Source organism: Podarcis filfolensis, assembly GCF_964270895.1.
Source record: "Podarcis filfolensis genome assembly, chromosome: Z".
In the NCBI taxonomy this organism is placed as follows: domain Eukaryota; kingdom Metazoa; phylum Chordata; class Lepidosauria; order Squamata; family Lacertidae; genus Podarcis; species Podarcis filfolensis.
The window spans coordinates 15,483,706-15,499,207 of NC_139617.1; the positions used below are offsets into that span (position 1 = coordinate 15,483,706).

The window sequence follows — 15,502 nt, forward strand, 5'->3', positions numbered from 1 at the left end:
CATTATCTAGAAGATTGTCTGCTGTTCAAATACAGATGTAAACAAAAGGCTGTGGAAGGTTGTACATGTATTGTTTATTTAACTGAACACAGTTGAAGTGACAGCCCCACCCCATTACAGTACCAGGTTGGGAGGAAGTAAATTTAGAAATGTTTTCCCCATATCATGGTCCGTTTCCTGTGTGGTCATAAAGTTTTCACATTGTAGGCCCAGGCAGAGTGGAGCCAGTGGCAGGGGTTGGAGTAATAACATCAACAAAGTACATGGGGTAACAATATTGGGACTGAAAAGGCCACAGTTTTATCGGTTACAGGTGTCAGATGGTTTGGCATAGGTATTGGGTGTATATATACTGAAATCAACCAGCCAAACTGCTGGTTAAGTATAGAGTTGACCAAGTTAAGAGTCACCCTGTGTTGTGCAGTGCCTCTTAGTGACCACTAAGATCACTCAGTGGAGGTGATAAGGCCTGTTAACCCCTGAGCTGGGAATCTGTACAAGAAGTGTCCCCAGGTTCCCTTAAGGAGATAGCCCACGACTGCAGGGCAAACGGGGCCCACCCTCCACCCACCTGGCCTAAGGATGCAACCCAATGCATTTCTGCCTGCAAGTTTGTGGCAATTGCTATGAGGTAGATGAAACCAGCAGACAGGCCCAATTTGTCTTCAGGGAAAATTTCTCCCTGGCCCTGAATATAGCAACTGATAAAATCCATAACAAGATCCATCCAGGGCTTACCTGCTCACCTTTAGGTAGCCTGCAAACCATAGAAATAAGACAGGGAAGGTAGGAAATCCAGCACTGACTAACTGGAAGAGTCCTGGTGTGGCTGATAGAGCGAACCAGAAGGAATAAGTTCTTACTCAGGTCTGTTCCCCAGCCACATCCTCCAGCTCACCTACTGGTGAGACTTGCAAGTGAGCACCTGTCTGTTGGTGTGCCAAAAGGAACCAGAAGTGCCCCCTTCCATGACACCAAAGCCTGAAAAGGGAAACAAGCTCTGCCATTCTGCGCCAGGGCCTCAACTGCTGCTCCCAGCAAGTTCTGTGGGAATGGACATTCTATAGCAAGTGATAAGATTCCTCTGCACTTCTAGTCTTTTTGATTAGGACCAAAATGTTTCAGGGGGAAGAGGACTGAGGTAAATCTGTCAAATGTTTTTGGAGGAAGTGGACTGAAGTAAATCTGCCCTTTTAGTATTTTAAATATTACAGCATTTATATGCATAATATTAAGTTTTAAAAGCAGGTCCTTAAGATTATGCAGATTCTAATGAAAATGCCTAAGATGTTGAGTCTTGTGTACCTGCAAGTTGACAGGAATGTGTGAGAAGCTGACTCTAGATATTCATTGGTGTGAATGCTTTAAGCCCAGGAAAATTGGAGAAAAAAATATTTGGCTAGTCTAGGAAGCCTAGCAGGCTTCTATTATTTTACTCAATCTATATAACACCCTTGTGAAAGTTAAAGCATTATGTTTGGACAAAGATGGATGACTGCTTCTATGTTGGTGATCATTGCAGTTTGATGAAGAATTCTCAGCTCGACAGGAGGCACAAGCTGAGCTTCAAAAACGAGAAGAGAAAATCAAAGAACTTGAAACTCAAATCCAGCAGTTACAAACCCAGGTAATATAACAAGATGGATTTTACATGTTTTCAAAATGTGTTCTACTTTGGGGAAGTATGGAATTAACTTTTAAAAAATTATGGGGAAATTACTAGCAGTGGGCTAAAGATAGATGGCAGGAGAAATATTGCATCACTGTTTCAATTCAGACAGTGTGACTGGTTCCTTCTACTGGTCTATGTGTGAGCAGGAGCATCACTGACTGGTCATCTTACAAAATTTACCTAATGATCTCAAGGCAGCATACATGCTACCTCCCCCCACCCCTTCTATTCTTACAGCAACACTGTGAGATAGGTTAGGCTGAAAGAATGAGTAACTACCCAAAGTAACCCACTAAGTAAGCTTGATGGGTGAGTGTGGATGTGAATCTATGTTAGTCCAACACCTTAACCACTACTCTATTTAAATAAATTGGGGAGGAGGATGCACTTTAGCTCTGATACGACCCTGAATCACTTTGGCTGAAAGAAGAAATCATGTACAAATATGCTTCTTTATTGAATTTTATGGCCCTTTCTGATTGCTCTGTAAGCAATAGTCACATCTGTGGCATTAAAACATGAACACTGGATCATCTTGGAAACACAAGACTCTTCCATATTTGAAGATATTCTGTAAGCAACTGCCAACCCTCTTTTATGTGCATTTTGGTTTTGCGATGATGTTTGTTTTATTCTTTTAATGTGCTTGTTGGTTAGAAAGCTTAGTGTAACTTCTCCGGAAATGAGTGTTGCTTAAGGCATATAATGCAAAATGTAAATGAAAATTTATGTTTGATTCACTTGCACTGAGAGGATATTACAGAAGATAACTTCTTTTGGGCACTTTAAATACAGTTGGTGGCATTGAGAAATTTTGTTGGTCATATTAATGAGCTCAAATGCTTACTAAATCCCTAAGAAGCAGAATTGTCTCTGTGCCACTGTTAGTTAACATTTAGTGTCAGCTGGGTACTGTGTGTACACAGTACACAGTACACAGGACACAGAAGGTATACCAGTTATAGAAATCATATCTCTATTTAGAGATAAGAGGGTAGAATCATAGGACAGACTGTCTTTTCTTTTAAAGGAAGAGTTGAAAAATAAAAGTTTGAAAGTTCAGCTATTTGGAGTCTGCTGGTAGAAAATCACTTGCTCTAGTGAAGTTTATTCTAGACGGAGAAGTCTGGAGAGTAGATTTCTAATTTATGACGTTTTATCCTAGTGGTACCATATTATGTGGTATTTTGACCAAGGCCTCACTCAAATGGTATTGCTGAAAGCTTATATTAGAATAGATAATAAACTTCCCTGGTGTTATCTTGTCAGTAGAAGTGAACATTTTTAAGCATCACAGCCAAGAGCCAGATCCTCTTCCTAATTTCTCAGCCTGCACAGTTAACATCATTTTGAAGATGGATTTTCTGAGGTAGTGAATATTTGAATATGGGAACCTTAAGATGATAATTCGGTTTCAGCCATTTGGCTTCCTTTTTAACAGTTCTATGAATACCACACAGATAAAAATATCTTAAGCCCTTGGAAAGTATTTTGTTAATGGACCTTTTTTTCTTGTTTTCAAATGTCACTTCATTAATTCTCTTGATCTATTTTAATATGAAGAAACTCTTTAAAAAGTTGCATATGGCACTTACTAATGTAGTGCCAAAAATATAACCCATTTCTGTTAAATGACTCATACTGATTTGAAAATGATTCCATCCCCCCTTGGTAAAGACCACATTCTTTTTCATTATGGGTTTCATCTCTGTGAAATCCTTCAGCAATGTAGAATAGAATATAGTTGGAACAACCTTGCTTACATGAGCAATCTGGGAAACATGGAAAATGTTCTGGTTCTCGTAATATGCAGGTTGTCATTTACATGAGAATTTACTTGATGCCTCTGGTGTCTCTTGTGTGGCCAGCATTTTCTCTGTTCCCTTTTTCAACCCTCAGATCTAAAACATGCTTATTTTGCAGGCTCCTGTGTCTTCAAGTGGCTCAACTCCTGCAGGAGTACCACCTCCGCCACCACCACCACCTCCTCTTCCAGGTGGTTTAGCCTCTGCAGCACCACCTCCTCCACCACCACCACCACCACTTCCTGGTGGTATTCCACCTCCACCACCTCCTTTGCCTGGAGGGTCTATACCACCTCCACCTCCACCTATGTTTGGTGGACCACCACCACCTCCTCCTCCGTTTGGAGGGATTCCACCTATAGGAGCTGCACCAGCACTGCCTTTTGGAATGAAACAGAAGAAGAAGTACAACCCTGAAGTGTCTATGAAGAGAATCAACTGGGCAAAGGTATATAAATTTAATTTCACCAATATTTTCACCACTTTTATGATCTTTAAAGGAAAGAATGGCAGGAATTTCGTTTTGAACATAAGAATTCTAGAATTTAAACTCTTTCTAATTTTAGGGCTGATAAATTTTCAATAGTCGCAATTTGTTAACCTTTAAAACTCATTTGTAGGATGGAGTAATCTGAAGGGATTTGGGACACTTTTTCTTAAAAGTAGTGATAGCTGTAGGAAGTGCTGTGCATACCTGTGGAAACATAACTTAATTAAAAATATTATTATTGAACAACAATATCACGATGCACTTGAAGATAAAAACAAGAATTAACAGCAAAATAATATAAGCTCATCACAATGAGCTTTTGATAGTAAAGTCAAACAAAAATAAAAATGAAATGAAATGAAATGAATACAATTATAAAATTATAAATGGGATATAAAAACACAATTTATGGTCTAATCAAACCCCCAAATAGCACTATTATCTTATTTTCCTTTAGAAATCCAAGGAATGCCTAATAAATATCTCATTACCTATTTGTGAACTGCTGCCAGATTAATAATTGTCAGGTATTGGAGGACCCTTAATGCAAATCTTTTTGAAGCCTGGCTATCACAGACAGGGAACTGTACTTATGGACAAGCTTTACAATGAGAGCACCATACTGGAAAGAAAACACAAACTTCTATGCAACATAGTATCCTTTTATTGGGACGCGAGTGGCGCTGTGGGTTAAACCTCAGAGCCTAGGACTTGCCGATCAGAAGCTTGGCAGTTCGAATCCCTGCGATGGGGTGAGCTCCCGTTGCTCGGTCCCTGCTCCTGCCAACCTAGCAGTTCAAAAGCACGTCAAAGTGCAAGTAGATAAATAGGTACCGCTCCAGCGGGGAGGTAAATGGTGTTTCTGTGTGCTGCTCTGGTTCGCCAGAAGCAGCTTAGTCATTCTGGCCACATGACTAGGAAACTGTATGACGGCTCCCTCGGCCAATAAAGCGAGATGAGCGCCGCAACTCCAGAGTCGGTCACGACTAGACCTAATGGTCAGGGGTCCCTTTACCTTTACCTTTTATCCTTTTATTTAATGTGTACAAACTATTGAGCATGACTTTCATCCACCAGCATCACACAGAACATTGCAGATGGAATGACACTTTAATCTGACACCTACATCCAATGAACCACAACTGGGATTGCTTCTGTTCTATTTCGCCCCCCTCCCTTTTTTGATGACACTGTACTCTAATGACTTCCTGTTATTGTTGCTATTATTCTCTTCTCTACTTTTATTTATGCAGTTAATTCATAACGGAATATCAATAAGATACTTTTGAAAAAACCCATACAACTTACATTGTGCAATGAAGGAAATGGGGAAAAAGAAAAAGGTGTTGCCTGTTTATAGACATCAACAAATAAAATTTTATTTCAAGGGGATTTGCTACCTGTGTGACTGTGATGTCATATACTTAATAACCCCCCAAATAAATGTGAAATTAGAAGGATTATAATCAACCTTGGTACTTGAATATATCTATCTATCCATGATAGCAATGGACATAACTTTATTGAACCATGTTTCTAATGTATATCATGAAGCATCTTTCCAGCTCTGAGCAATTTCCAAATAAGTAGATATATGTACAATTAACTGTTTACATATCTGCATTACCTTTATACAAAATAAGCAAAATCCGTAGTTTAGGGGCCAGGATCACATTTTTATGTACAAGTGCACTGATTTCTGTAAACAAATTGTTTCCAAAATTTATGAACTTTGGTATGACTTAGACATTTTCCATCTGAATATATTTAAAGAGTGAAAATTACAGGAGCAATAGCAGCATTTTACAAAGCCATCATAAACAGTTTTCATTATATCTGCACTAAAGGAAGGTAGTTAACTTTTTAGCCTGACATAGGCTGTCTTGTCTATTTAAGGAGGACAGCTGCATTTTTTATTTTTTATTTTTAGAACCATATCCACATATTTTGTCCCTTTTAAAATAAAATGTGGACATTTTCTTTGATTATTGCACAGCACAGTTATATGATTTCTTTGTTCACCATTGTGAGGTTCACTTCACTGATATAGGTTGTTTTTATAAATAGGTTTATTGCTTTTCATTCTAGTCTAGTAGCTGAGGCGGAGGATGTTGATATTTATGTGCATGATTTTATATAACTTCAGGACAGAAATTTAATCTAATGACACTTTTGAAGGTAATCCTTTCTGAAGTTTATATACATTAGGAATGCATGGCATAACACATTACTCTTAACATTCTGTCAGGCTTAGGGTTCTGATGTATAAACACCATGTATTATTATCTTATTCAATATGTTCAGAGAAATGCATTTGAATAGATCTTCATTTTATCTGCACATAAAATTATTGTACAATATAGGAACACAATGAGCTCTTTTGGACAGGACTGTTCAGTGTGCCCTCCATATGTTGTTGGACTACATTTACTATCAGCCTTAGCCACCAGTACCAGTGATCAGTGATTGAAGTTGTAGTCCAACAACACCTAGTGGGGCACAGGTTAACCTCTTCCTACTCCGGAAAAGTTCAGTCTTCATTCTGAAAACTTGTGAAAGGAAAGGGCTGAGATCAATTTTTTCACCTTCATTAAAAAGCATCAGAAGGTGCCAGTTCCGTACTCTTTCCAAGTCTGTTGCACTATTTTTGTGAAAGCTTATCTCTTTATGCTTACACTCCCACTTCTCTTTTGTTTGATGAAGAAGTTCGAAGTTGAAATACTGCTTTCTAAAAATTTCCTGTTCGATTTGTGGCTTACATCTTGTCATTGTCATGCATTGTACTTAACTGATGATTGCACAGTCACTAAGCACCTAACAAATTTTATTTCAGGTTGAACCACAGGAAATAACAGAGAATTGTTTTTGGATAAAAGCAAAAGAAGAAAAATTTGAAAACCCAGATCTGTTTGCAAAGCTGGCTCTCACTTTTGCTACACACATGAAAGGTAGGTACTTCGTTCTTTTCCCCTAAATAGTATGTGAATAATAGATATGTAATTTTTTGCTTTTAATATTGTTATACCACTAGTGTGCATGGTGTTTTAAAAAGTAAAATAAGCAATAAATAAATAAATACCATTGGGCAATAATTCCAAGATTCATACAGTCTACATTTAAAAGGGGAAGATAACAGGAAAGAATGAAGGAGATGCAGGTAGGGTAACAGGTACAGAATATGTGTAAGTTCAGAGTAATGTAGTCAGGCTTAGTTGATCTAGGTTAAATTGACTGAGTGGTTGAGCAAAAGATCAAACAGAGTTTTGAGGAAGCATTCTAAAGTAAACATGAATCACCTGTGCTATGGAAGGGAGTCCTAGCATAAAGGACAAAGGGAAAGAAAAGGCAGTTATTTCCAGAGTGTGGCTGCTGTTGCATTCTGACAGCTTCTGGGAGCCACAGGTGAGAGCTGAGTGCCGGGTGGAGACCAAAGGGATACAAACTACCCCAGAAGGAACACAACATGTTGCTCCACCAGAGGTACTACCACTCCTCTAAAACCCTAAATAACCTGCTAAACCAGGTGAGAGTAGCTAATGTGTCTCAAACCCTCAGTGAGTTAGGAACTTCCCTTTCATGCAAGGACAGGCTCCAGCAGTTGAGACCGATAGTAGGTCCAGTGTTCAAGAAAGTGGTTTCTTGTGCTTTAGAGCAGAGTTTCCCAACCTTTTTCTGACCATGGCCCCCTTCCGACCTTGTTTCCTTCCTGTGCCCCCCATGGGCATAGCCAAAGGTAGGTGGGTGGGTGGGTGGGAATCTGCCCTCCAATAAGTAAAAATCAATACAAATCAATACACACCTGAGGTTCTGCCCCCCCTAACAAAAGCCTACCCCCTAACAAAAATCCTGGCTATGCCTATGCCCCCCCAATGGTAGAAAGGTATATATTTAAATGTTTTGTTTGTAAACATAACATGTTTTATTTATATTTTTTATAATTTATGCAAAATACAGTTACATAAAATGATAGGAACATAATGAAATATTGTTGAAGCAGATAAACATGGAATCAGAGATTTGGAAGGGACCCCAAGGGTCATCTTTCTAGTGCAGCCCCCTGCAACATAGGAAACTCAGGTAAAGCATCCATGACAGGTGGCCATCCAACCTCTACTTAGAATCCTCCAAGGAAGGAGAGTCCAGAAACCTCCAAGGAAGGGGAGTTCAGTCCAAAAGGCGCACAGAAAGTTCTGATATATGGAATAATTTTAAAAAGCAAGTGGTCCTCACTGACCTGACCCAAAATGATCTTGTAATCTGGAGGAGCCCTGGCTGCCTATAGCCCCACACACCCTTACCTGGTAGCAAGGCCCACTGAACTCTTCTGAGTAGACACTTAGTTATTTACTAGATGCAAGTCAGCAGCACCAAATGACCCTGCTTGTGTGGTGCTGGGGTGGATTTTAACCCGTTCCTTGTAGAGCTGGGTGGTTGCTCTGCAAGGTTGGGAAGGTTCCCAAAAGGTTGGGAAACATCTGAAGGCCTGATCTGCTAGGCGCTGGGGTGGATTGTACCCCGTACCTTGAGGAGTCAGGCCCAGGCTGCCACCCAGCCCAGCACTGGTGGCAGCAGCAAGCAGCTCTGGCTCACTCAGCCCTACCCATTGCCACCTCACTACCGCACTTACCTGACCTGGGGTTCTGGATCATGGGCTCTGCTGGTCTAAATGTGAGCCTCAGAAATCGCCTTCTCCTGCTGGAAACAAACCAGGACTGCTCCATGAAAATATATGCGGCAAAAAGGAGCGCTAGGCCCTGGTGGGCTGCCCCTTTACCCGCTTGTGATTGGCCAAACGGATAGCCTGCCAATCAGGATTTTTTAATTTTAAAAAGGGTTTTTTCCTTCACTTCTCACTTCCCCCTGTGGCCCCCTAGGCTCGTGGTGTGACCCCCCATTTATGCAATTTTTTACCTGTGCCCCCCTTGGAATATCCTGGGGGGCCCCAGGGGGCCATATGACTCCTGTTTGGGAAACACTGCTTTAGAGGGAAGTGAGGGGCAGATGGGGCTTGTCAACCTGAGAAGGTAGCCCACCTGGGAGAAGGAAAACTGAACTTAAGCCTCCACTTCCTTGTGGGTCATCTCCAAGAGAAGAAAAGGCTAAGGAGTAAATCCTAAAGAAATCCAAAGTGGAGTCCCTAAGATGGCTGGATGGTGCTTTGGACAACTCCTTTAGCTAAGTAGTTCCCCATGTATTGTTCTGTTTTCCTTTGGACCACATCAGCAAGGTTGAGAGGGGGATATTGCTGTCTGGGCAGCCCAGGACCTTCTTACACATTCCCAGGCTTGCGCCCTGGAGAGGTCACTTTTGATGCAGTTTTTTTTCTAGAAAAATACATGCTGGTACTCACCATGAAGTTGTTACAGTAAGTGCCACACTTTTGAAAAACAAAAAACAGGTGCCGGTACCCTTGAGTACCCCCAGGGGAAAAAACCAGCTGCTTTGGTGCTGCTAACCCAGTAGTTTGACCTAACTCCTAGAGGCACACTTGGTTGTGTCTCAAGACAGACAGATTCCAACTAGACTTTCCAACTGCTAAGGGTTGTAGAGCTTGAAAAGCCAAGGTTATGGGGCAGGAATGTTTTATAGAATCTGTTGGAGGAGAAAGGGCTATGTTGGTGTTTGAGTGAATGTAAAGGTGAGGATTGATTTATGTGTATAATTCTCAAATAGAGCATTATAGAATTCTGCAGTTGCAATACGGTTAAAATACTTGGAGTGAAGCCTTTATTTTCATATTTCCTGATAGAGGCCTTTCAGTCTCTTCTCATGTAGATCCAAATTGGGTTTCCTGGGTGATAAACAGACACCAGAAATAGGTTTTAATAAGCTTTTAGTGAGTATCATAAGATATGAAGTACAATGATTTCAAATTTGCTTATTCTAGCCTTTGGACACAAGGCATATTTTTGTGTAAATTGCATAACAGCATAGTAATTGTGCTCCTGGGGTATGCTAGACATGAATTTCCTCTACATGGCTAAGGCAAATAACTGTCAAATGTTGTCAGGTTTGTTGCAGCATTGCTTCTCCAGTCAAATTCAGTTAAGAGATCTCTACTGAGTGCAATAGTAATATATCAAACTCTAATTTAGGCTTAGTTTCCCCCCCCTTCCTGTCTAGTTCTCTTCTCTCCCCCTTTTCCTATGTTATATCCAAATCGCCTTATACTTATCCCTGTTGAAAATGTAAATGGAGACATCATCAAATCCTTGAGGTCTGATTTGTTGGCTATATTATGAGGGATTAAATGATAACCATACATTAAAGTTAACCCAGAAGAAGTATTTCAGCTGGGTGAGATTTATGGTTGGTAATAGTTAAGGAAGTGACAAGAAGTTGAGCACTAACAGGTCTAATAAACTGATGGCCACGATGGAAGCGTTTTAGCAGTGGAATTGCAGTGAAATATTAAAAACAACAACCTGCAACAGTAAAAATGCTGCTAAAATTATTTTTACCACAGTTTTGATTGCAGCAGATGTTGTCTGTCAGACTTCAAGCTGTGATATGGTATTGCTGGAAAACCAGGAAGGATTACCCTGAATGTTCACATCTGCCTTTACTACATCTATAACCTTTTTATTAGCCACTTTTAATTTGGCTATGTTACTAATTTACCATTACTCATTGACTTTCAAATGTTGTTCATTAAGTACCACAAAACAAGAATTTTTAAATAGTTATTATAAACAAAATGTTGCTTACCTACAGACTTAATAATTTTGTTATAATATACCATGTTGGGAGTGGTAACCTGAGTGTTAAATTTCATTATCATTCCTAAACCTGTGTATTCACGTGACTATGTCTACAAGAACTATGTGCCTCTTAAATAAATTCAGCAGACACAATTTTATATTGCTTTCAACTGACTTATTTGACTTATTTGAAGGTACATTTATAGCTTGGTGAATAGAGAAGTGGAACTAAATGATGCCAGAAGCCTTAACTTGTATCTCAGGGCAGTCAGCAAGTTTGGAAACTAGATATAGCTGCCATGGGTTTAGTTGTTCCAAAGGCACGTTTTTGTGATGCCAAGATTGATAGCTACAATTATTTGTAATGTTGCATCTTGAAAAGTCTGAAACTCGGTTCAGACAAATACATTGATGTATTTTCCTTGTGTTCTGTACAGTGAAGTGGAAATATCTGTTGTTGTTTTTTTCCCCTATCAAGGGGGACCATAAACTTCTGCTGTTTTCTTTATGAATCTGCACTAATATAGATGAATGCAAGATTATAAAGAAGGTCTTGACTGACAAATATGTGAAATTTATTTTTAACTGTGTGTCACCTTTCAGCTGAATGATGGGGGGAATTAGAATCATAGCATTTGAATCCTCATCATAATTTTTTTAATGACTTTTGGGCTTTAAAAAAACCAAGAATAATAACAAAATAATGTTAGGGGGAGGGGAGAGCAGCTCACTAGTGTGTGAGAACATATGTTTGTCTATACAGCTTATGTAACCTGAGGTATAGAGTTAAGCACTCTTAATTCTTTTATTGATTTTATTTAATCTTTGCTTGCTTAACTGTCAGCTAGGGTTGTGTGGCTTTGTGTGTGTGTGTATGTGTGTGTGTGTGTGTGTGTGTGTGTGTGTGTGAAACAAACTGAATTTTAGCTTCCTGTTCAGGCTTCCCAGGCTTCCCATTCAGTGAAAAGTGGAAAATCCTTGCACCTTTTTAATACAGTTACAAGTGTGGGAACACAGTGTAGACTTCAGTTCATTTGCAAATTTTCATTTTATATTTATAAACTCATTACAAATGTGATTGCAAATTAAAGTAACATGCAGGGGTTACCTTCATCTCGTCATTGCACTCTTGTCCCAACCTGATTGAACTTTTGCAGATATCTGATGTTCACTTTTACTTTTTGCCAGAAAAGCCTTTTCTAGTATGCATGCACAGAAGTTGTTTACTTTGATGTGGAACTCATGGTAAAATATTATGATTGGCAAATTATGGAAACACTTAGGTCAGATACATACAGAACACTTTTAGAAACAATAGCAGAAACAATTGACATGGGCACTGGTAGAAGCAGAAGGGACGTACCTCATTTGATAAACTTTGTTTCAAGTATGAAATCATAAGGGGAGGGGGCGGAATCCCAATTACTCAGGAAATAAGTAAAATAAAAAGGGGAAGTTCTGAAGAATTGTGTTAGACACATTGAAGGAGTTTGGAGTTTTCTGTCTGTTTTGAACAGCAGACTCCATACCATATAGCATTGCTTCTGTAAGACCTTCTAGTTTCAGCACTGGTGGTGACCATTTTGCATGGGAGTTCTGTTGCTGGACCTGCGTGCATCAGCAGAATGTGTATAAACACACCCCATCTTGCTCTGTTTTGCCTTCTTCTGGGTCCAAAAGTACCCACGCGCCTGTGTGCCAATTGGACGTGCCTAAAATTATCGCTGCCTGTAATAGGTTGCTGTTTCTTTTGTTGGTGAAGAGAGTAGTACAGTGGTACCTCTGGTTACATACTTAATTCGTTCCGGAGGTCCATTCTTAACCTGAAACTGTTCTTAACCTGAAGCACCACTTTAGCTAATGGGGCCTCCCGCTGCCACCACACCACTGCTGCGTGATTTCTGTTCTCATCCTGAAGCAAAGTTCTTAACCCGAGGTACTATTTCTGGGTTAGCGGAGTCTGTAACCTGAAGTATATGTAACCTGAAGTGTATGTAACCCGAGGTTCCACTGTAGTTGGTAATTAAGACGCTTCCTCCATATAAAACACTCTTTGAATGTGTGAACAAACTTCCTTTGATTCTGCCAAACTATTTAAAGAACTTGGTGAGTGGCATTACAGGAGAAAATTGGAGAAGAGGCAGTAGCATGGCCATTGTTGATTGTCAGATGGAGACCAGACTTACTTTCCTCAGCCTTTTCTGATGCACCTAATGAACAGCAACCTTTGGAAGAACCATAGGGTTAGGGTATGACAAGATTTATGGCACTTCCCCTGTACAACTGGTTGTAGATGGGCTTGCTTCTGGATAAGAAACTGGAACAACTGGGATGGTGCCACATGGGTAAACCTTGCTTCCAAATGACAAGGCGTAATCCTGGAAAGCGATGGCTTCAGTGACAGGGTATACATGTGACTAGTGGTTGATATTTTAGGGCTTTTTAAACAAATCTTTTTTATACACTAAGATCATTTTATTATAAGTTGGTGAGAACCTATTTAGTATGTTTATAATTTATTTTTAATAATAAATATTTCATTTTCTGGTATATACTTATTTTTTTCTGGTAGGAAGGCAATTACATCATACATACAATCACCTATCACTGTGGGAGTGACTCTGAAAGGAGGAAAGATCTGCTTTGTCTCAGCAGATAACTGAACAGTTTACCTTTCTGGAAGAATGCAAATGACCAAGGGTGTGTGTGCTTCTGGAGCTATTCTCTTTGGATTTAGAATATGATATAATTGAATGAAACCAACCTTATAATTAACAGGAATGGATTTAAATGTGCAAAATGTGTTGGTGACAATAGGGCAGGCAAAATTGACTGTTAAGTGGTTTCTGTTTAACTTATCAATCTTTCAATAATTGCTATCTGACGCATAGTTCTTAATAATTGAGATTGGCTAAGTCACAAGACTTATGGAATAAGCTTGATGCATATTCACAAAGCAGGTTTCCGTTCTTAGACATAGTTCTGACTATTGTATTTTTTTGGTTTCTGAAAAAGAGTAGAGGCTTAAAAGTAGCAATTATCTGGGTCTGTTAGAAGTACACTAAGATACAGCTTCATTGCACCTGCTGTTCAATACTGCTTCACATGTTAGCTCCTGTTATCTCTAACTACCAGCCATGCTGCCTAGGCTGATGAGACTTGAGTCCAGTAGCAACTGGAGGTCCATAGCAGTGAACCTTCAGCTGCCTGAAACTGATCAGTAAGCCAATTAAATATTTCTCTTCAGAATACTGTCTTGTTGTGATTCCTGCTTTGCAGGAGTTTGGTCTACATGACCCTTGGTAGTTTCCATGATTACATGATACTGTGTGCAGGATTGCATTGCGAATCCAACAACAGCTTGTGTTATGGAGTTGATTAACCTCTTATTTTTATTGAAAACTTTAAAATTGATTGTTTTATTGGGGAAGTATCATATTTTAATGCAGTTTAAATAATTCTAGTGGGGGAGGTGATGGGGACCTGAATTATGTTTGACCTTATTAATTTTAATTGTGCATGATTTAATAAAGGCAACATTATGACTTTACAGGCTACAGTATTCTTTATCCTTTTAACTAATGACCTTGTGAAATGTCACACCTTGTGAAATGTTGTGTCAGAAGAGTTCTTGATGTATTTAAACTCATCTTTGAAGGTCAATAATTCTATTAGGCCATTTTTTCGGGAATATGTTGACAGAAATTAGTGATGTAGCCAAATGCTAGCTGACAGTGTCGCTTAAAAATAATGTCTAGCAGTTTGGTTGACTTGAAAGAGACCTAACATAAAGACTTATGTTGGTTTAAGTCTGTACTTAAACCAGTTGAACAATTGAACAAAAAGGATTGTGCTAATTTTTGGCTCTTGTAATTTAGGTTGTGTACTCTGCTAGTGAAGAATAGTGATACTCTGAAGAAATTTATTTTGTGTACTGTAGATCAGGAAAGATAGTAATTGATATATAAAAGCCTTTAATAGCTGTGCATAAGGACAAAGTTCCATTGCCAGTTTCTAGAGGGTGAGTGAAACTACTTCTTTTCTTCTTCTTCTTGCATTTTGGTCATTTCACATAATTTGTGTTTTTATTTATTTGAAAAAATGGAACGCAGTATAAAATTATCCCTTCACCCATTTCTATGACGGCAACCCTGAATTTTAGTGGCTTTGTGTCCAACTACGTTATTACTTTCCTTAAAACTTAGGACAATTAAAGCATTGAATATATTGCAGCAAAGCTGTCAGATACTTAGCAACAAGCAGATGCTTCCAGATGAGAGAAACTTTCATGATTCTTTTCACTTATATTCAGGAATCTCCATATGAAAATATTTCTTCTAAAATTAGTAATATAAAATTGCATAATTTGGGTTGCAGGCATGAACAGATAAAACTTCCACAGTGTTTTGGGAGATAAAAGTATATTGGGCCGTACTTACTTACTTAAAATCAAATATTGGGTTCCTTCCCTTGCCTTCTGCACACTAGGCTTCCTCTGATTTCAGAACCAGCCACAAGAGGGCACATTTATGAACAAGACTGGTTCTTCAGTTGCAAATGGTTGTTAGTCACAAGGGTGATGTGCTTGCCGTGATGCAGGCATAGGCTTGGGAATCAGAAATCTCTGAAGGTGATTAATGGGAATAAAGGAATAAATAACCCTATGTTGGAGTCTTCTTGGCCTCAAACTGCAGGTGGCTCTCTTGATCTTCTGGATAGCTCATGCTGAATAACTTCAGCCCAGCCTTTTTTTTAATCACTCCTCACACCCCATTATGTATGTGAGTGCCACACAGTGGATAACGGATAACTGTTCAAAGATTAAAAGGCTAAT

General features: G+C 39.2%; 1 protein-coding gene across 9 annotated transcripts in view; it reads left to right on the forward strand.

The window, feature by feature from the left end:
- The window catches only part of DIAPH2 (diaphanous related formin 2), a 334,636-nt gene that overhangs the window by 80,888 nt on the left and 238,246 nt on the right, over positions 1–15,502 (forward strand). For all 9 annotated transcript variants that reach the window (XM_083595832.1, XM_083595833.1, XM_083595826.1 and 6 more), the window contains 3 exons: positions 1,523–1,627; positions 3,596–3,925; positions 6,801–6,915. In XM_083595832.1, the coding sequence (XP_083451958.1) occupies positions 1,523–1,627; positions 3,596–3,925; positions 6,801–6,915 (550 nt within the window). The remainder of the gene's footprint in view (positions 1–1,522; positions 1,628–3,595; positions 3,926–6,800; positions 6,916–15,502) is intronic.